Source organism: Pseudonaja textilis, chromosome 1 (genome assembly GCF_049901715.1).
Source record: "Pseudonaja textilis isolate UNSWEBS1 chromosome 1, rPseTex1.2, whole genome shotgun sequence".
NCBI classification, from domain to species: Eukaryota; Metazoa; Chordata; class Lepidosauria; order Squamata; family Elapidae; genus Pseudonaja; species Pseudonaja textilis.
Genome location: NC_141990.1, coordinates 329036475 through 329059877, shown reverse-complemented (window position 1 = coordinate 329059877; position 23403 = coordinate 329036475). Strand labels below are relative to the sequence as shown.

Here is a 23403-nt window from a genome sequence, read left to right as displayed (position 1 = left end):
TGCATGGAGATTCTCTTTGATAATGAATATAGCTAATGTAGGGATTAGCTCACATGCTAGGCATAGTTCTCACTCTTCTTAAGTCTTCACATATTTCAAGACTGCTGGCAGCTCCCATTTTAGTCTTTTGTTCTCTGACTAAATACTTCTAAGTGTTGGGAGTCTACTGTAGTATGATCACTATCCTTTCAATTCATTTGTAATGATCTTTTTTATTTGTAATGTTCCTTTTTCATTGACAATGTTCTTTTTGCGTTTGTAATTTTATTTTGCATTGTGTTTATTTTATTGGATTTGACTACAGATGTTGGCAGAATAGGGAGATTACTTTAAATCTGGTTCTTAAAGTTGATCTAAATGCATTTTGAACAACAATAGAAATCATGAAATGAAGAGGAGGGGCAAACAATAGACAGGCTTTGGTAGTTGCCTAGATCCGCAGCTTTTGCCCCCTGCATGCTTAAGGTATTTAAAAACCCATGCCTTCTGTCGCCAATAAAAGATTTTTAAAAACCACATACATACAAATCCCCCCTCCCCCTCCCAATTCCTATTATCACATGCTCAGACTCACTGGATCCGCAAGGCTTAAAGCCAACAGGTCATTTCCATGTGCTAAAGGCAGGCAGGGGGATGGGCAAACTGGTGGAGCAAACCCTCAATGTCCCCTTCTTCGCCCCACCCTCCTCCTCCTCCCCCACTACCACCCACAATGTGCTTGCAGACGGGTATCATTCTGATGCATTTGGTGCACTTGCAAAAAGAGGCTCAGCCCAAGGGTACCAACACTTGGAACAGGGCTAGTTCAGAACATCCCTTGTTGGAAGAGAACATGGGCTTGGATTTGGCTGTAAGGCTGCCCCCCCTCCATTTCTCTTCCAGATCTCCACCGGGATGGCATCCTGTGCTTCTGACTAGCCTTGACCAGTGTGGTGGAATGAGGGGTGCATTTGAGGATGGGAAGGAGTGTCAGGACAATGGTATGACACGTACCCTTCTCAGGATAGGTTTCTTCACTAAGAGTAAATCTAATCCCTTTTCCACCATGGACTAGTAATGAGAAAAGGAAGGAAGGAAGGAAGGAAATTATACAATATTGGAAGGAAAAGGAGAAGGAGAAGGAGGGAGAAGATGGTGATTGGAAGAACAAGGACAAAAATGTGCAGGAGGACAAGAGAAAGTTGGAAGGGAGGAATGAAAATGGGCAGATGGTGGAGAGAAAAAGAAAAGAAAGATCAGCCCACACATCTGCTTTAGAAGGCAACTGGAGAAACAAAAGGCAGGTTAGGGCAAATGCCAACTTGAACGCTAAAGAAGAAGGCAGAGAAAGGCTAAACTGGAGTTATTTAGTTATTGCACTAAATTCATTAGCCACTTCAATCTCCAAAGCAACTTTAGGCTAAACTAAATTTTTCTGAACTTTGGCAATTTTAAGACTTCCCAGGCTGGCTGGGGAATTGTGGGAGTTGAAGTCCACATGTCTTAAAGTTGCCAAAGTTCAGAAATAGTGGGCTGAACTAATGTCCAAGATGCTGAAACCTGTGGCAACCCTAAAAAAAAACAACACCTTCTTTCTGGTTAAGCCAAAGATCCCATTTCTCCCCTGAAGCAGCAGTCAGTCAGCAATCTTCTTCTGCACAGGCCAGAGGCCATGTTGTCGCCACTGCCACTATTTTGCGGGGATGCATCGCTGCACCAAGGCAGCTAGTGAAGCTATCGCCAAAAATGTTGGTCTGAGAGGTAATGACAGTTTTCTCCTTCTCTCTCACGGGCAGGCTGAATATATTTCTTTTTAGGACCCTGGGCTGGATGATTTGGGGTGGCAGGTCACATCCAGCCCAAGAGCTATAGGCAGCCGACCTCTGCCCTAAAGGGATGTTTTCATTTCCTGCAGAAGCAAATCAGGTGCTTCCTAGCAGCATACGAAGCATGAGGCCACCAGTCCCTCATCTTGGCTGTCCAAAAGATGGAGGAATAGCTGTGTCAGCGTTCTGAGTAGCGCACCCATTGAAAGCAGAACTCTGAGGCAGGTGGATTCCTCTAAGAACATGTTTATTGGATACATCATATCAGCACAGCCGGTGAAAACCAACTCTAAAAGTTCCAGTGATTTTTACCTCATTAAAAGATTAACACTCCCCCCCGCCCAAGTGTCATCGGTCACATTGTCCAATGAATATGGCTGTCAGGCTCTGCTCCTCCTTCACCAGCCACCTGTTATGATGGCCTTGGTTCCCATAGGAAAACTTTTTATTTTGACTGTAAGCTGGACTATCTACTTCCCTTCCCCGCTTCTTCCTCAGGCATCGTGGCAACAGTGAAGCAGGACACAATGGCTTCAGCCAGGTTCACTTCAGAGTTGACAAGCTCCTGAAATATCCTAATAAGTAGATATCAATAGGCTTGTCTTCCCCATTAGAATATACACTGTACAGTCTGCTTCAAAACAATAGCAGAAGCCTTAATGGGAAGCTCCTAAGCAAATCTATGATTTTCCTTAAAGTTTTCTCATTCAGCAGAGTGAGTGTGACTCAGGTGAATTGCTCCTGAATGTGGAGGTCCCGTTTAGCCACATCAAGAACCCAAGAAGGACTCTTCAAGATCTAAATACCCCAATCTTTAGTCTTCTTGGAAAAGTCAGCGGCCTTAAGCAATTCCTATCCCCCTTAACCTCACCCCCAGTTTCTTAGCAAGCGTACGTGGACTGCTGTGGGAAGCTTACCCTGATTGGACTGGGTCTGGACGAAGGTTTTGATGAGCAAGTCTGTGGCTTGTGTGTAGAGTGAGAGGGCGTAGCGCAGGGATTGCAGATCTGGGCTTTTCTCCAAGAAGGTTTTTTTTAAGACCAACTCCTCCTGCATGGAAGTATTGCTGCAGATGGGGAAAAAAAGAGGGATGGGAAAAGCAGGAAATCCAGCTGAAGTACCCACCCTGTATGTTCAAGACTCTCAACCATTGGTTATAATTGGACTGGAAACTAGGAGTGCTTTTGAAAGTGAAGGAAGGCGGGATAGTTCAATTTTCACGGTTCACTTTCCATATTGCGGTCATATTGGCCTATAATGGTCTGGTTACAGGTAATCCTTGACATACCACCATTTGTTTAGTGACCATTCAAAGTTACACCACCACTGAAAAAGTGATTTGTGATCATTTTTTCTCACTTACGACCATTTGCGGCACCCTCCATGGTCTCCTGGTCAAAATTTGTATAGCAACTGGCATATATTTACAACCGTTTTCAATGTCCTGGGATCATGGTATCACCTTTTGCGATCCTCTGACAAGCAAAGTCAATGGTGAAGTCAGATTCACTTAACAACCATGTTACTAACTTAAGAACTGCAGTAATTCACTTAACAATTGTGGTAAAATGAACCAAAACTTACAACTGTCTTGTTAAGCTACAGAAATTTTGGGCTCAACTGCAAGTCGTAAGACAAGGACTACCTGTACTGAATCAACTCTTTTCTGGTTTGCATAAAGCACTGTAGTATATAAATAAATCAAACTGGCTGGATTTAGGCAATGGCCAGTGTTACATACAAGTTAACCATGGTTAATCCTATTTAGACCTGTGTAAATTTAACGGTAAGATCTTCGATTCTTCTCTAGCCATGATGCCAGTTTACCTCATTTCCACTCATTTCCATCATAGTAAACATCTATGAAATGACTGGGTATCAGTGACATTATCCTACTTTATAGTCCCAAGACAGCTAATATTGGATCCAAGGTGATGGTTTCCTCAAGGCCATTCAACTAGTAGCAATTTGAATCTGGAATTTCCCAATGGTCTATCCACCATACTATATTGATTCTAAAATGACAAATACTGAAAAATGGGAATTCCAATTAAACCCATACATCCCCACTGAAATTCAGCTTGTTCTAAGAATCTGAAACAGTCTTTCTCAAGCTTAGGAATTTTAAGATGGGTGGACTTCAACTGCCAGAATTCCTAGCTTGTTCCCAAGCTTGAGAAACCCTGATCTAGAATTTAGCTGGGATGAAGGGTGGGGAGAATACAGAATTATTTACCTTGATAGTATCCAGAGCAAGTTCCACCACAGCACACTGTTTGGGTGTCAAACTCTTAGCTTCCTCACGTACCATATGATCCTGGCAGGAAGAAGCCATGATGTGTAATAACTGTCTGCACAAGATACCCATAACTTCTGTTTTCTATACATCTCTAACCATGAGCCACCTTATATATTCATTCTGAGGTTGCATTTGGAAATCTAGACCCTCAAGAAGAGCATTTGGATGATTTGAATGAGAAAGGAAGACTGATCATGTTGTTTGGACACCCTTCCAAATTCAATTCCTTGTTGGCTACCTTTCTTCTCAGCATCATTCTCTAAAGGAGGGGGAAAATACTGTGGCAAACAGGGACAAAAAGATAAATTTCCTCCTAAAAATAATAATTTCTCTCTGCCCAAGAAAAATGAAACACATTAGGATTTGCTCTTCTTTTCTTCCCCAACCCTTAAATTTGAATTTAACAGCTCAATAATATTCTCTGTTGTAAGATTAATTTTTATTTATTTACATTCCACCTTTATTATTTTTATAAATAACTCAAGGTGGCAAACATACCCAACACGTGCTTTCTTCCTCCCATTTTCCTCACAGTAGTAACCCTGTGAGGTGGTTGGACTGAAAGAGAGTGACTGGCTCAAAGTCACCCAATCAGCTTTCATGCCTAAGATAGGACTAGAATTCACAGTCTCGTGGTAATTGGCCCAAAGTCAGCCAGTGGTCTTTCAGGGCTAAGACAGGATTTGAACTCATGGTCTGTTGCTTTATAGCATGATGCTTTAACAACTAGACCAAACCTGCTCATGAATACAGAAGGTGGGTTGATTTATTGATGAAATTAATAGAACATAGAACAACAGGACTGGAATGGACCCCCAGAAGTATTCTAGTCTAACCCCCTGTGTAAGGGAGGAAACCTTAAACCATCCTGGTCAAATGGTTACCCAGTCTATTTTTGAAAACCTCCAGTGATGGAGCACTCACCACTGCAGAAGGCAAGTTATTCCACTGATTAATTAATTAATTGATTGTTTAATTGTTCATGCAACAAGCTAACCCTTGGTTTATTGAAGTAATCTGGTGTACTGAGTTTCCACAATGATCCTACATGAATACACTGACTTAATTTATGCAACACAAGGTGTCACAAACCTCAAAACAACATTTTGACTTAATAGGTTGCTTGACCTCATGCACTATCTCAGAGTCTGTAATGTATAGCCCAGTGTTTCTTAACCTTGGCAGCTTTAAGATGGGTGGATAGTTGGGTTCTTAGCATTTCTATGATGTAATTGTCCCCTTTCAATATGCTAGTAGCACAGAAGTTGGTCTTCTGTCTGACTGACTCTGACTTTGCTAAGGAACAACATAGGGCACTGCTAATCTTTCCTTGCATTGCTTACCTTCAGTTTTGAAAGCTGCCCTAATTCCTTGGCTGCATTGAAGATCATCTGTGTACCCTGAAGAGCAGGAGGAATGAAAAGAAGAAAGGATATATAATAAAGAGAAGGAGGCAATTGCATACCCACTAATATCACATGGAAGCAGAGATACCTCTTCATAATTTAGGGTAAGAAAATCAAGTGACCTTCTATTCAGGGAAGCTTGTTTTCTCAAAAATTCACAGGAATGCCATTATAATAAACTGTATATTTGATTTATTCTGCCACACATGGGATTTATATTATGGCTTCTTGGTAAGGGACTGTCCAGTCAGTTACAGGGTACTGTAGATAAGTTGTGTCACCTAAGGATTTAATGGTCCTATGATCATTTGGGCTACTGGTAGCAAATTTTTAGATTTTTTTTCTCTTTGGATAGTCGCTTTGTCTCTGAATAATCTACTTTAAGTTCCAAGAAGAATATTACTTATTTGTAAACCTAACAAAGATAATTAGATATGTAAATACATACCTTCCAGTTTTCAGAAAACCTGTTGTTCCTTTTATTAGGTCTTCATAGTCTTTAAAGAACATTTAAAATGAAAATGCAGATTCCTTAACATAACATTTCCTGACTTAACATTATTCACAATTTTTACCTGAGTGGAAAAAAAAGAAACCTCTGAACTTCTCTTTCTGAATTAAAATGTCTTTGATTTTAATCTTATGACATCAAATCAAAGTTCCTGTTCATGATCTTCTAGAACATAGTGTCCTTATTTTCTTTCACAAAATGTAAGAAAATCCTGTTAGACTACATAAAGAGATATGGTGGATGTGGTTAATTAGGCAAGGACATTTGTGAACATTATTTAACCCAACTACATGGCACCTCCCAGATTTATTAGGTCTATGTTTCAGAATTTCCAAGCTAATATTCCTCTAGCTACCAATGTTGGAAAGTCCATTTAGAAGTTGCATGGGAGGGAAGAAGGTTTAACTTCTATTATTGATCTTATTCAGTACCTAGACAGCACTCCATAAAGTGTAAGGTGAGCAGGTACCATGATTACTGCAGAACAGTGTTTCTCAGCTTCAACAACTTTAAGAGGTGTAGACTTCAGCTCCCAGATTTCCTTAGCCGCATGAGATGCAGAAACACTGCTGTAGAACAGGGGTGTCAAACTCGCATCCCGTGGGCCAGATACATCATGTGTTGGCCCCGCCGCTGCCCGGTGTAGTGAAGGGGGAAAAAGTCCAGATTTTTTCTCTCTCTCTCTCTCTCTCTCTCTCTCTCACACACACACACACACACACACACACAGTGTATCCTAATACCATCCACTGAAGAGTTCTTAAACCACATAAATGTGAAATTTCTGACCTTCTAAAAAAGGTACCTAATATGTCCCTCACATTCACCTCACTGGGAGTTATCCAATGTGGCCCCTGTTTTTAAACAGGGAAATGGATGAAATAATTGGCTGATCGCTGTAATGCCTGTGATGGGCAAACTGGTAGAAATGGTAATAAAAGAAAAAAAGAATTAAGCCCACAGAGGAACAAACTGCATGGATTCTATAAAGGCAAATCCTATTTCATCAATTTTCTTAGAGAGCATCAACAGCCATGTGGATTAAGGTGACAATCCTGCCCCACAGCAATCACTGCTACACATTATTCAGTAATGGAACAATTCTGATATGATACAAACAAGTTCTGATCTTTCCTCACATGATTATGACAAATCTTTAGGGTTTTTTCTTCTTCTTTGTAAACCATTTACTGGCTACATGTAGAATTCATACTAATACGGTCTACAATTAATATAAATGTATAGAATAGTCCTGACTCCTACCTTGAATAAATTTCCAAGAAAGATCCCAAACCTTGAATAACATAAATGACATCCTCCTCCTCCATATATATTCAATTCCTTACAGATGTAACAGTAGCAATAATGCCATGCATAACTTCATGAAGTCAGCCTGTTTGCACTGATAAAATATGCTGTTGTGGTTTGCCGGCAGCTGGTACAGACTGCAGAGGTATCGGATAATGAGGACGAAAGGGAACCAGTCAGAGAGTCTGGAGAGGATTTGGATGAGGGTCCTGCATCTGATGCAGAGATGGAGTCAGGACTATCTGAGAGTGGGGTGTGGCAGAGCCTTCAGAGTCTGGCAGCAGCGAGGCAGAGGACTCAGGGGAGCCTGTTCCCAGTGAGCGCGTGCACAGAGCTGCTAGAAGGCAAGAGCAGCTGAAGCAGAAGGGGTGATTAGGGAGTAAGGCTGGGAGGTGATTGTCCCTCCCATAAGGGATAAAAGTCAGATCTCAAAGATGAAAAGCTTTGCAGGAAGCAAAGCAGTTCAGTAATTTCCAAGTACTTCTTGAAGCTCTGTACTCTGGTTGTTTTTTTCTGGGTTTGGGGGTTGGTTTATGTTAGCCTTAATTGGACTTCTGTTTTTTTGCAGCATTCTACAGCCCTGAAAAGCATGCTTTTATCTGGAGGAACTATGCATAATTAGTTTTGGCTGGGAATGCAAGTAATTCCCAGCGTTGCATTAAAATAGGTTTTACTCTTAAAATCAGTTTGTGTTTTATTAAATTTTATGAAGCCTGGGTCAGAACATATGCATACATTCTGCTGTCAATCACAAAATGCCTAGTGGAGCCATAATTTATAAATCCAGATTTCCTAATAAGAGATTCTCAATACTGCATCTTGTGGGTTTGTTGATAAGTGGCTATTCAGGTTGTGTTTTGAATCATTGCCAGGCACAAAATCCAGCTCATGCCCCTTCACTATTTCAGAAGCCTCCCTCCCCCCGGAGCAGGAGTGGACAACTCACAGACTATGTGCAGACAACCAATTTACTCTGAAGTTCCAGAGCATCCCTGAATTGGACAGGACCAAATATTTTGTCCTGACATTTCTATGTTTTAGCAATGGGGGCATTAAAGAATAACCAAGCGCATTAAGCCAGAGCTCTCATATTTAGACTAAAGTTGAAATTTCTCTTTTCATTTTTTTTGGGGCGGGGCACTAATTAACTTTGGGTTTTCACTGCTCTGATGTAACAGTATTATTAGCTACACCACATCAGAGATCAAATTAAATGTATTGGAGATAAAAGGATGCCTTTTGGCTTCTTCTGATGCCCGTTCTTTTAAGTTTACCCAGCTTTATTCCAGAAACAATTATGCAAACACAACATCATTCTATTTGGCCAACAAACAAGCCTTAGAGACTGACCCAAGGTTATATGTTTCTCCCTACCTACAAACGTTGTTCATTTCACTCTCAAAATAGGCAAGTACAGTCAGTTTCAGCTACTTTCTAACTTGTAAAAGTTCTCACAGCATTCTGCATCTGGTTCCAAGCTGAGATGATTGAGATTACAGAACTATTCCAGATTTTTACCTCATAAAAACCAACCTCATAAAAGGATCCTGTGATGCTGCAGGTAGGCAGTCTCCCTATTTCTTCCAGATTGCTCTGATAAAATTCAACAGCACTCTCAATTTCCATTTTTAAGAAAAACGGAATAGGAGGTAACTATTTCTGCTTGGTTTATGTCCTCTGTTTTTAACTGTACAATAAAAACCCTCCACTAACGCTAGAAGAAATGACTATTTTTACTGTATCAGCCTTGGTAAAACTTCAGCAATACCAATAGATTCCTTGCATTCCTGAGGCTGATTTTTTTAAAAACGTAGCTTCAGCTGAAGAAGCTTATTCTAACTGCTTTGTAATCTTTGATTGATGGAATAATAACAATTAGAACCACCACCACCATCAAAGAAATCCACATTATTTTCCTATTGGGTAAGGAAAGCTACAGTACTAGTTTCCCTTCAGTCTAGGCCTTTTCAGAGGCTTGGGGCTATATTCCTGTATGCCACAATTCTATCAACACGACTGTTTTTACACTCTTTATCTAGGTATTGACTGCATATATAAATACTACAGGAAAGGACTCTTGATACAACCAGGCCACATATTCCTCCCTATGATAATATAAAGAGGAAACCTTAACAATCAACAAAATAATATTTTATGCAATCCATAAAGCTCCTGTGGAAGCTCCTAACATCCTTTTACATTACAGCATCAGACCAACCCCATGTGTGGATGGGGCCAACTTGAAAGGGTGGGTAGGAGTTATATGTGTTTGGATCTTTGGAACAAAATGGTGCTTTTAGCTTACAATGGTTTAAACTAAAGCACCTATTTCATCCTTTACCTCTTGGCACTAGCCAGTTTGCCAGTTTTCTGAATATGGAGGTTTTAAAGAAAGAATTTGGATGAGTAATAATCTGACTTTTTGAAAAGATCAGTTTGAAATTTGAATTTGGACCCATTCTACTCCACACCCACCCACAAAATGACAACAGAATCCATTACATTCCACGAGGGTAGATTACTTTCATTTGAATCTATTAATCCTTCTCTTTTCCATTTGTTTCACAGACATCCAATATAATCAATCATTTTTCCATCCATCCGTCCATCTATCCATCCACTTTACAGCATACTCGTCAACATTTCAAGTTGCCATTTTTCATGGTGGTTGCTATGCAAGTCCCTATGTATTGACCCTCACCCCAGCTTTGGTCAATTGAAGCCTTCGGATAATGCATTTATTCTCAAGGACAGGAAGTATCCTTTTTTCTCCCAACTATGCACAAGACTTTTTAGAAGTCTTTTCAGCTGATGGCCAAGATGCAAACATTTTATATAGCAACACAGAGAGTCCCCACCCTTTTTGAAAAGTTTCATTTGCTTGCAACAGATTCTGCCCCATCTACTCAATCATTTCCCCACATATTTGGCTTTACATCTTTCATCCCTCCCACTCTGGCCCTATGGCTTGGATGTCTTCCGCAGCCCCCCCCAACCCAACCTACCCACCCACCCACCCCATGCCCTCCCTCAACCCTCTCACATGCAGACAAACAAGCAAGCAAGCTGAGCAAAAGATTTCAGAAGAAAAATAGTAAACAATTACTTTGGGTTTTGGTTGGAAACAGAGACTAACAAACATGAGGTTTTAAAAGAGCAGCCAGTTCCAGGTAGCAAATTCTGGTAAGAAAGAAGGACAAGAGAGACAAACGGACAAAGGATTCAAATGACCACAGGAAAGAAAGACCAGAAGGTAGGAGATCTTTACGGGGAGGATAGGCAAGAAAACAAAATAGATGAAGCAGAGTAAGAATTAAATGTAGAATCCTTACTTCAGTGTGACTGGGGAGCTTCACCCTAGTCTGTGGAAAGAACAGCACTATTTGTATGATTGCAGCATCTAGAAAACCCATGATAGCAATACAACACTTTCCCTTCCCCACAGCCATGCTGACATCAGATGCCATCTCCGCAATGACCGTGATGGCTGGGACAATAGAGTTATCGACACACCTGGACAATATCAGATCTGGAGGAAAGCTATTTTTATAGTAAATTGCATGATCAGTTTATGGAGAATTGATCTGCATTGCTATTTTAAACGGGTTGAACAGAAAATTAAGAAAAATGAAACCGGAGTTGTGATATTTTTCATAACATATCCACCAAAATGACTCTTTTGTTTGAATTTACACTATAAACTTTAGATCTGATTTCCATCAGGTTAATTATTATGAATTCATGGGGCTGCTTTTGAAATTCCTCTCCTCCTTTTCGTATTCTTTATTCATGATCCCAAATGGATCATTGATAGTCCATTGCTCTAAATTTTTAAAATTTCCATCTCTGTCAGAGCCTTCTGTTAATCTCTTAATTCTCTGCTAGACTTCTCCTTTTTCATATCTAATCCAGCCCAGTCAGATTTTTGAGTTGTATCTCCCATTAAAAATATGATAAGAACTAATTCAGTTTTTGGAATATAGGCAGGTTATACTCCCTGGCCAAAGGGTCTTTATGCATAACATGCTTAAATCTCTGCCCTAGGAAATCATCTAATTCAGGGCCAAATTATGACAAAGCCAAAACAGATTTAAATCCTCACAGATTTAAATAAATGACAATCAACAGGAAGCAAATGATATCTTCAATAAACACCGTTCATCCTGTTAAGTTGGGGTCGACAGAAGAGGCAGGACACTCAGGAAGATCCCGATAGAAGCGGCTGAGCCGCCATCAGCTCCCTGCTTTTAAGACGAGAGCTGTCTGACTTTTCAGCCACTGACAACATTTCAATTTCCCGCCAGGAAAATTGCTCCAATGAATATTCAACACATCTGATCTTTCTTTTCTGAACCAAGAAATGGATCTTATTCACAGCATAACTCTTTGCTTTGAACATCTGGCTGTAAAGAAGGGAACCTCCTGCCTCTTAATTCCTCTGAGGAAAGAATGGTGGACCTTGATAGAGCTGTGCAGCAATGATTGACAATCATATTCTTAATTCCTTATTACTTGCAAAACACCTGGATGGGTTTACTAATCAACTACCCTCAACTTCTGTTTACCCTCTGATCTAAAGTTTCCAAAAAGAAAGAACTGAATTCCCCTCTGAAAAATTAGCTCTATATGCAAAGGAATACTGGTATTGATACGCGATTATCAATATCAGTATTCCTTTTCTAATGTTAAACCAGAATTTACACTGTTCACCTTTAAGACCTTCATTCTTTATTGCCTACATGATGCCTCATCTACTAGAAATGGATTTCTCCTTGACTTTGGTGTTTGTTATAACTGCTGAAAATTTTTTTAATTGATAGCATGAACAACATCCAACCACTCTTTAATAGGAAGGAGCTAGATTATTTTATTTGAAGTTATTTTTTTAAAAAAAATATATTTTCTGTCTGGAAACACTACTATACATGTAGCATTTATTATTAATGAAATATATTATACTTAATTCATGAATTACCCATTTTTGAACAGTCCTCTTTTGTATTCTGGGAGATTTAATGCCACATGGTTTCTGATCACTTGCAGCCGCTCAAAATAGGAGAGAGTCCAGCAGTAGACCCAGAACACAATTTAGTATGCCTGGATCTTAATTTTATAATATGTTTTCAGTTATCCTTCCTAAACATTCTCATTTACTTTTTTTAATTCACATAATTTCTGCCTGTCCACTTCATTGGATCCTGAGAGGCTGACAAAAGTATATATATATCACATTTTGATTTATTAATAATCTTTCTGTGGTTTTTTTTTTAAATGTGGTTTTTATAGTAGGTTCAAAAAACCTGTAACCCTCAATAAGCAATAAGCAATGAATCCATTTACACAAGGGTAAAAACAAATCCATAAAAGAAATGCAACAAAATTAAAAATATCACCAGAAGTTTGAATTTTTGGAATGAATCTATTGGAAATCAATCAATCTATCTATCTATCTATCTATCTATCTATCTATCTATCTATCTATCTATCTATCTGGTGAGAAACAGTTTATCTATGGTATTTAGTACACTTAGTTGGGAGCAAGACGTACTGAACTCAACAAGGCTTATTTCTCAGCAGAGCCAAGATTTTGTTGCATATGTTCTGTGGACAGTATATATACAGCATTCTCCCCTGTATATACACTATGTATACTCTGCCTTGAAATCCCCTCTACATATTATACTCTTCTTTTATCAGGCAACCTTTCCAACGTAGACTGATCTAGAGTGATTTTAAAAAGTTGCCCAATCACAAATTTCCACAGGCCTATCTTTTCTTTCATGGATAGCACAGGTTAAAATAGATTGGTGGGTGGCTGGAATTCAAGACAAACTGACCTGATCAGTTTACCAGAGATGTATGGAGGTACACATCATGCATAACAGTGGCATCTCCAAGTTAGCTGCTACCTCCACCCCTGTTATCCCTCCTCTATCAAATTAAGAGAATAAGAACCTTGAGGTAACAATATTGGAGTTCTACCTCCCTTAAACTGCTAACTATAATGGAGATTGGCATTACAACTATCTGTAACACATATCACATTATGCAAGCTTCTGCTGCACAGTATGGACACAGATACAGATCGTCTAGAAGACGAAATCCATGCTACTACACTAAACAGCCCCTCCCCAGATAATCAAAGACACACAACAGTATATATCTTAACAACATAAACTATGAAACACAATGATCAACTCTTATTAATGTCAAAGCTGCAACTGACTCGTTGAAAATTTCAGCTGAGCTGGGTGAGTTGGTGACAGAAGTTAATGTCAGTTGGGTCTTTTGCTACAGACAGACAAAAGAGTGAGAATGGCTCATTACCTTCTCAGTCCCCTTGCCATGCTTTCTTAAGAGGGTTCCCTGTAGAAACAATATCACAAATATCAATATGATCAATGTGGAAAGAGAGGAGAAACATATCTAGATAGGGAATATCACAAGGGAAAAGGAGTCAGGGAAGGAAGGAGAGATATTCAAGCTCCATTACCCTGGGATTATCTCTAGAGAACAGCATCATCAGAAGATGTAGGCTAAATTTGGCACTGAATCTGCATTTTGCCCACAAAGAATCACTTCTTCTCATTTGAACAGCACCTCAGATGGGTCAGAAATAGATATAGCTCACAAGAATTGACTGATGATACCCAGCCCTAGAAAAAAACATTCTTGCTTGCATAGCTGGACTATTGCAATGCACTCAACACAAACCTGTTTTGGGAGACTACCCATGAATTGTTAGTTTGAAGTACAGTAGCTTTCTTAGTGATGAATGAGAATCATTGGAATCATGTAATGCTATTGTGGTCAACCATGCACTGTGGTCAACAGAATTCTAGCTGAAATATTGGCTTTGATTTATAATGTCCTTGGTCCCTGGATATCTGCAAGTAGAGTCACCCATCTGGTATGTATTTTATAGCTTTTAAGAGTTTGGAGGCAGGGCCCCAAAATATTGTTTCTTCTTTGTGGCACCTTGAGGACATGTTAGCACCTGATTTTCCAAAACCTATTGAAAAATGAGCTCTTCAAAAGAAAATATGAGCAATGATATATTTGTGCCATTGAATATTCCAATACTCTTGTACTTGTGTGTACTGTTATTGGGTTTGGATTTTATATTGCTTTTATTATTTTGTTGAGTATGTCACCATATTAACATTAACTAACTAACCCTCTTCCTTTTTTCTTCCAAATTCTATAACTGTCAGAATTATCAAAATTCTACCCCATCATCCTATAGCCATGTATAGTATGAATGAAACCATCATGCCTTTACTAGTTCTGTTCACACAATATGCTTAAGATAGAAGCCTAGCGTATGTCTTCACATGTGTTAATCTTGGTTAGTTTTCATTTTGGCTTGGTGTGTATCTGGCTTAGTGTATTGTGTAAATACTTGGTCTATTTGGTAGTTCATCTATTGTATGAGCTCAGAAAATGCATTTATTTAATAATGAAATATTGTATTCTATATAGTTTAAGATGAAATGCAAAAGTTATTTATGTTCATTTGCCAATTCCATTTACCAAATCTATTGGCAACATGAAAAATTTCTTACCGGGTAAACCATTGTGATAATGGTGATCTTTCAATGATCTTTCAATGACTTCTGCTTACACTGAAGATTATGATTATGATTAAGACCTTGGCTGTTAGATCAGATCAAAAACCAATCTTACTCAATAGTCTCTTTTACTAGAGACCAACCAGATCATTTTGAGAAAACCACTAGTTACAGAGGGAAACAATCATATTGATCTTCAGAAGGATGATATAAGGGCATTATACTTGCAGATATAATTTGAGATGTTTCCAAAGATCCTTTGGTCAAATATAAAAATTAAATTTCAGAGCAAATGACATAGCAAGGATGGGACGGAAAAAAACTCAACAACTTCTTCTGGCTTCTTGGTGCTATTATATTTGAATGTTCACTGTTGCTCCTGCCACAATCATGTTCCTAAACTAATTGCTACCACTTTGCAAACCCACAAATCCAGTAGGGGTGGAGGAGGAAACTAGCATCCAGTGTTTATTTCCAATAAGCACATGGATCAAAGGGGCTGGAACACTGTTTGTAAGAGATGAGAAAGGCCTATTGAGAAAGGATTCAGATAATATACTTATTCAGGTCAGTTAAAAACCTGGCATCTATATTGCACAAAGTATTATATAATTTTTTTGTGTTTTAGATGTTTGGTTAGTGTATCAGTGTATTGATTTAGTGTTTTGTCTGATCCCGGAAAATGGGATATTTTAGAAATTGTGTTAAGCATTCTGTGGGAACATTACTTTTGTGTGTATACCTTCTCACTCCTTCCATCAGAATTTCAGATAAAGCACAGGGATTTAACAGCATTTGGAACTTTTTGTGGGAAGGGTTGCAGTGTTCCTTAGCAGGATATATCTGTAGAAATCTGTAATCTAAAAGTTTGTCTAGGTATTTCCTTAGATACAACTGAATTAAAACAATTCCTATTTCATATGATGTCCTCTTGATATATTTAGCAGTAAACAACTTTAATACTTGATATCTTGGCTAGGAGATGGTGGGACTGGAAGGGGTGGGCGCCTTAAAAGCTTGGTGTAGGATCTGTTAAAGGAAGTTAGAAGGTCAGGGCACTGAGAAGGGATAATGCTTTTGTCTATCCTATGGGAAATAATGTAAAAATGCTGCAACGATACAGTCTCCAAAGGAGGATAGGATTAAAACTTTACTCTAACCAGCTGTGATAAACCCAGGTTAGTATAAAAAACTGCAGATGTGACCTCTTGACCAGAAAGACCTGGCAATATGAGTGCATCCATGTCCTAAAATGTGTATATGTGTTTGGGGGGATTTATTTGATGACAGTGTGCACTTTGTGGATATATCCTCTCAGCCTGTGTGCCTTGGAAGAATTAGTAGCTAAGGTCCCAAAGCACAAGACAGACTTACCTAATTGAATGTCTACTAGATGGATACTATTTAGAGATGGGCTCCATGTTGTCTGGGAATGCTGGGAACTGCACAGCCACTAACTCCAGAGGAAATCAGATTGGGGATGGTAAGTCACAGATATTAACTTTGAAGAGCTCGCACTGACATAAAGTGCAGTAGACGTGTCCTCTTCTCATGACATGTCCTTACTCTTGCGCCATAGCAGAGTAATGTATTTGTAGCAAAGTGCCTAGCACAGACTACTTGGGATCTGCTGTCTTCTTCATCCAAGGTTCCCCCATCTATATCCTCCCATACGAAAGGAACATTTTCACCAGACAAGTTGTTCCTTCACAACTCCAAAGAATGTAAGAGGAAGGGAAACTGAATTTGAAGAATGCTCTTCTCAAAAATTGACTTCCTCACCCTTCCTGTTAAAATCTCACAGGAAGACCTGAACACCTGGTTCTTGTAACTCAATGGCAAGAGCAAACCTTCCCTCCTCCCAGCTTCCCAGGAAACAACCCCATTATAGCTTCCAACACTGAGGGACAGACTTTCCACCAAGACGTCATAGCTGGCGCGAAGCAGCTCAGCAACAAGGGGGAAGAGGGCACAGAACAAGAAAAGGCAAAGGCACTGGGAAGGGGCAGGAGCAGATAGAGAAGGCATGGGGACAAGGTAGGCAGCCACCACAGAACAACAGAAAAACCAGCTCAAGTTACTTTGGGTAGGATAGATACTAGACGCAAGGCACATGGACAGGGCGGGAGAGAGAGAGAGACAAACATGACAGACAGGGGTGACCTGCCGTACTTACAATCATCTGCCAAGGTGAGAGGAGTGGAGCAATTAGAAAGAATAACCATGAGTAGGCCATCACCTTCATATCCATTGTGTCCCCACCCAACTTATTCTCATCCCCACAGCCTCCCACAAATACAACAGTCCCTCCTGAAACACAACCAGAGAACTGATGGGGACATCCCTGTACAATACACAAGTGTTGTCCCATCAGTGAATATCACAGATATGAAGAATGACTGGCAGTTGTAGAAAATCCATGTTGATTTAAGGTCAATTAAGTTAAGCTTGAAGTTCCACACCTCCCTTAATTCAGTGACATGATCCATCAGTTTAATGGCAGGGACTCAACTTTCATGCTTATTTTAAATTAGGGTGGATTTTTAGAAAGACCATTTGAAAGCAGAACTGGATATCGAAAGTTATGTCCTCACCTGAGGACCTCTTGGTGGAAAATGAACTAGTTAATGGAAGGACATGGTGGGACTTGACCAGTCAATGCACAACTAAATTCTTGGCTTGTAAGATTTTATTACTGAGTATTCATCAACTCAGCTTTAGAAAGAAACTGATAAAGTGATTTTTCTTCTATGCATTTACAAAAAGACTGGGTTGTTTTTTCTGTATTTGTAGAGGCACAACAAAAGTATATGCCTTAGCAAAGTCCATCTTAGGTGCAAAGAAACTTTCAGTGAAATTGAAATGAGAACAATGTAAAGGAGGAATGAGATGAGTCACAGAAATTAGTATCTAGCTTTCATTCCATCCTTTTCTAATCTCCCACCTTCCAGCTGTTTTCGATTATACTTTCCAGCATACATCACATCATACATCACATCACAACACAACATATCCCAAAACCCAGTCTGTCTGAGGATGAAGAAGTTATGGTCCATTGCAACATCTTCTGTTCCAAGAAACATTTCTCCTATTCTTTGCTTCTCAAATCATCTACACCCACCCAATTTGCAATTGGAAATCTTGATGGATTCTATGGGGGCTGAAACATAAAGACTGACCTGCCTGGGATGAAAAGAAAAAAAGCCAGTATTTCCTTTTTAGTAATTCTGGCCCCATTCTTCTCTCAGTTATATCCTTTCAATAGGAAAGTTAAGATTCTCAAAATCTGGAAATTTAATTTATGCCCCAATTTTCCCTTAATTGCCAATCTCAGAATTTCTCAAGACCTAGCACACACACATACACATCAACCCACAAAGTCTCTAGAAGTTGAGTTTGCCTAAGACTCTCTTTCTTATCTATGGTGGCTTGAAGATGTGTAGATTTCAACCTCTGGAATTTCCCATGTTGGCTGAAGATTTCTGGGAGGTGAAATTCACACATCTTCAAGTTGCTACATTTGAGAAGCATAACAACCCAATTCTGATGGAGCCTCAGTAATGTAACACAAAATAAATTAGGTTAAATAAATAGAAAGTAAAGCAATTGTATTCTTTATTGAATATTCCAGCAGTGTCCGCAATCACCTTGGATCAAAGGCAGGACGGAATAGCGCTGTCTTTGCTTGCTTCCAAAAAGCAAGAAAGGTTGGGGCTCATCAGCTCTCTGGGGAGCAGTTGCTGACAGGTGCTGCAAGAATATGGACTCTCTGGAGTTCAGGTAGTCCTCGACTTACACCAGTCATTTAATGATTGTTTGAAGTTAACAATGACATTGAAAAAACTGACTTACAACTGCTCCTCATGACTGTCACAACACATATGATTAAAATTCGGGTGCTTGGCAACCAGCATGTATTTATGACAGTTGCAGCACCCCAAAGACAGGTGGTTGCCATTTGAGACCTTCCCAGTCAGTTTCTGACAAGCAAAGTCAATGAGGAAAGCTGGATTTGCTTAACGGCCATGTGATTTGCTTAGCAACCTCAGCAAAAAGTTTGTAATATCGGATGCAACTCATTTAAACAACTGCATCACCTAGCAATTATGGCCATAACCTTAACCTGTGTAGTTTTAATGTTTTAATTATTTTTCTACTTGTTTTATAACTTGTAAGCCACCCAGAATCACCTTATAGGAGAGACGCACGACATAAAATTTAATTGAATAAATAAGTTGAGGACTACCTGTATCTATTTGCTTTCAGAGCCTGAACACTGCACCGTCCACCTTTTCAAATCTTTTCATTCCTTTTCTGATTTCCCAAAAACCTTCTTGAGAACTTCCCCCTCAGCCTTATCAACTGGGTCTTTCACTAGAACGTCCATAGCTATAAACCACTCTTTTTTAGTTAGAAGATGAGAGAACCCCAGGAAGAACACTACCACGTGTAAGTAATTTTTCTCCTTTCACACCCTCTTTGTCTTGTCTCTGCATCATTTGTCTCCAAGCATTTCCTAAATTGGAACTCCGGAGGTCTCCTCTTTTCTAAAGAGATTTGCTCTTCTAAAGAAAGGGGGAGTTTGCCCATGTGATCCTAGATTGGAGATGAAGCCTCTCTGAATCACAATCTCTCATTGGAACATGTATTTGCATATTAGAGAAAAAGCTAGTTTTTGATCCAGAAATGCTGGTTTTCTATAGAGAAATTAATTAATGTTTAATTATTTGAAGAGAGGAACATTTAGTCATGCCAGCTACCATCTGCAGTGTAAAAAAACAACAACAATCTAGAGATATATCTGTTGGTTTTGAAAATGACATCTCTGATGCAACTGTAGCTTCCACAGTGATATTTGAGGTTTATTCTTTTTCTGAGTTAGGCTAGAAAACCTACCTATACCAAACCTTGATTATCCAACTATGACATGGGTAGGCTGTAAGCAAGCCACTAGAACTACTCCTAAAACCTCTTTCCCGTTCAGTCAGTTTAGATCCCACCTTAGCCCTTTAAAACAGGGGCTAAGAGAATTGGTTGAAAGGAACTTCAAACTGGCCTACTACTGCAATTTAAGGACAGAATGGCCTCTGAAAATTGGAAAAATGGAGAAAGGTCTGGGACATCCTAACACTTCCCATGACTGATTCACAGAAGTGATTAAATGTAACTCAGAAGAACCATAGAGTCAACACTGCACACAAATGTAAATCATGTGCCCAAAACAGAATCCCTATTTCTAAAGGATAATATCTGTCACATCTTCATCACCTATCAAGCATAGAAGAGAATCATCCATAATGGAGAGCTATCTATTTATGGAAGTTCACCTGAAATTTCAAACCTCATTTCCCAGGTTCAGAATTGCATGGAGAACTTCCACAGATCTAGGCCCCTGCTGTAGAAAGTCCCTTCTAAATATGAAGGGGGAGGAGAACAGTATCCAAAGAAAGAAAGACAGGGCAATGCTCGTGTCTGTATTCCCCATTCTTACATTTTAGGACATGAGTTAGGTCTAAAGAAAACTGTAATACATTATTCCACAGAATTTTAATTTAGTTCCATTTGTCTTCTGAGGAAGAGGCCATAGCCTGAGCACCTCCCACAAAGTTTTACTTTTGACCTTTGCAGAAATAGACTCAAGCTTTTAAAGACATCATAAAAGTTATAGCATTTTGTTTCTGTGAAATAAACATCCAAACAATGAGATTCCCAAAATGTACCTATTTTAAATCCAAATTGAGAATCTTACTGAGTTATATGGCCAGTGCATATTTTTGACAGAATACCAAGTACCCTTTATGGTACACAAAATGTCTGGTCTTCCACATTTCCATAATATTGGGAAGTTGGTTGCAGGGACCACAAAGAGGATCATCCCATACTAGCAGGACTCACCGTCTGGTCAGTTAGTGGAGGAAGTACAATTGTCTTCTCCATTGTATTCATGACAAGCTTCCACAGTTCCTTCAGCACCCGCTTCAGCACAGTCTTCTCACAAATTTTGGCAAAGAGAGTCAAGCTAGAATGAAAAAAGTTAATGCAACAAAGAAGAGGATGAACATTTTTAAGGATAACAGCTGAATGAATGTGACAGTCCCCAATACTTTGGGCCAGGAATAGGATGGACAAATTTGGGTCCAAGTATCATGTGTGCTGCTCAGATGATCAAGAAAATGCCTATTTATGTGCATGCATGAACATGAACAAAGTTTCCCCAAGTATCTTCTCAGTCCTAGAAATCATACGGCAGTTGAGATTGCTAGGAAGGCAGTTGAAGCCACCCTGATTTATACTGCAAAAGTCCAAGGAGTCATAGATTGCAGCAAAGAAATATAGGAAATGTAACTTTGAGATCATCTAATGTCACCTGGTTTTTTTATTTTGCAGATATGGAAACTTCTGCCTCTCAGGGTTCCAAGTAATTGATCCCTTGCAAGCAAAAACTCCGAAGTACGTAGGTTCCTTAAAGAATAGCTTTATTGGAAATATCACATTGGCACATATCTGTTGAAAATTCACTCCGAAGGGTCCCTCAGTTTTCACCTAATTAAAAGTGAAAGTCCCCCCCCCACATTCCAAACAATCAGTCACATGGCCCAATCAAGGCAGCATCTGCTGGTGTGGTGACATCACTCCTCCTTCCTCCGGTCAGGTGTGAGAACATCCTTAGTTCCCAAGAGGAAGTATTTTATTTTGACTACACAGCTCCAGCTATCTCTAATGCCCCCTTCCTATCCCTCAGCTATAGTGCGGCAGCACTGAAGCTCCAAGATGGCTTCGGCCAGGCCAGCTTCAGGGTTGACACTGTCCATGCTTAAGGAAGCAAAGTTGCAATCAGTGTCAACTTCAGCCTGTTTCTGAAAGGTCCAACAATCACAGAGTTTTCTTAATGAGACTTTCAAGAAGAGATTGCACTGCCATTTGTCAGATATGGAGTAGGGTCTCCTGCTTGGGCGCAGGGTTGGACTAGATGACCTACAAGGTCCCTTCCAACTCTGTTAATCTATTAAATCTGTTAGTGAAGAAGTCAAAATGTTGAGAGCATTTGTTTTTCTGCTGACTTTCCTCTTTATTTATCAAGCTATGCAGGAAGAGGAGCAGGACCATACAATATAATCATACAGGCAAACTCAATTTGCAACCACAGTTGGGAATGGAACTTGCTTTAGTAAGCACAGCATTTGTCAAGTGAGTCACATCAAATGTTATGATTTTTATGAAATTTATAATGAGCTTGTTAAGTGAATTCAGCTTCCCCCATTGACTTTGCTTGTTGTCTGGGAAAGTGGCAAGTGGCGATCGTGTGACCATGGGACCCTGTGACCATCACAAATACACACCAGTTGCCAAGCCACTGTGGGAATGCTGCAAGGGTCCTAAGTGTGAGGATTGGTTGTAAGTCATATTTTTCAGTGCTGTTGTAACTTTGAACTGTCACTAAACAAATGGCTGTAAGTCAAGGGTTACCAGTACAAATCACAGACCACAAAGAAGACTCTATCATTGCTGGACTATATCCCACTATGGAGGTGCTTTTATGTTTCTTTGAATTGAATTTTCTCCCTGCATATATAATTAAAAACATAACCTGCCTAGAAAACCAACACTGAGTAAGCAGACTGCATCTAGCCTTCAAAAATTATCTTAGAGCAACCAACTTATACATTAACAACTTGCTTGAGTAAAAATCCTTCTGACTGTTACTCAAAGAATAATAGAAAGAAAGTTAATCATTATTTTTAATAAAGGTCGGGAACCTGGAAGTGGTTTAATGAAGGAAAAAAAAATACAGAATCAAAAGTCACTGAAATGATTTTTAAAAATGAAATAGAAATGCAACAAATAAATACCCATAGCTAAGATTTCTACCTTACACCCCCTGGATTTGCACTCACTTGCTATCCAGGAGGTCCATAATAGGCTGCAAGACGTTGTCAGCATCCTGAGCCACGCTGCTGCAGGCACTGGCAGGCACGTTCCCGGTGCCTTTCACTTGGCTCAGGATGTCTCCCATCTGCTTCACACAGTCCTCTATATGGGGCTGAAAACTGGAGAGAAACAGAAGGGTTCACCTGATGTTCTGCTAAAGGAGAGAGACAAGACTAGCCTTCCTTAACCTGGCACCTGCTCAGATAGATGCTCTCTTGGCAACTCCCATAATTTCTGGCTGGGAATTGTAGGCTCAATAGAGCTGAAGGATGCAAAACTGAGGAAAGCTAGGCCAGAAACCTTGAACTAATGTCATAAATCTTGGGCTTTCATTGATTAAGGGGCTAATATTCAGTTTGCCTTCCCCACTCCATTGTATACATCCAATATTAAGTATTCTGCGGGGAAATGACCTCAAGTTAACATCCCATTGTCTTCCAAACTCGTCCTACCTGGTTGCAAATACTCGGCTTAATTCATCCAAGACATTGTTAAGCTTCACCTGAAGTTCTTTGAGGATATCACTGGCTTCTGTGTCCAACTGATGGGACAGAAAATAACAATAATTATGAGC

At 39.6% G+C, this 23403-nt stretch overlaps 1 protein-coding gene across 1 annotated transcript in view; it reads right to left on the bottom strand.

Moving 5' to 3' along the window:
• The window catches only part of LOC113434965 (protein unc-13 homolog A), a 128702-nt gene that overhangs the window by 7347 nt on the left and 97952 nt on the right, over positions 1-23403 (bottom strand). The window contains 10 exon segments of the mRNA XM_087922771.1: positions 994-1050; positions 2723-2843; positions 2845-2871; positions 4042-4122; positions 5448-5504; positions 10662-10691; positions 13657-13695; positions 20796-20919; positions 22796-22948; positions 23282-23370. Of these exon segments, the coding sequence (XP_087778897.1) occupies positions 994-1050; positions 2723-2843; positions 2845-2871; positions 4042-4122; positions 5448-5504; positions 10662-10691; positions 13657-13695; positions 20796-20919; positions 22796-22948; positions 23282-23370 (778 nt within the window).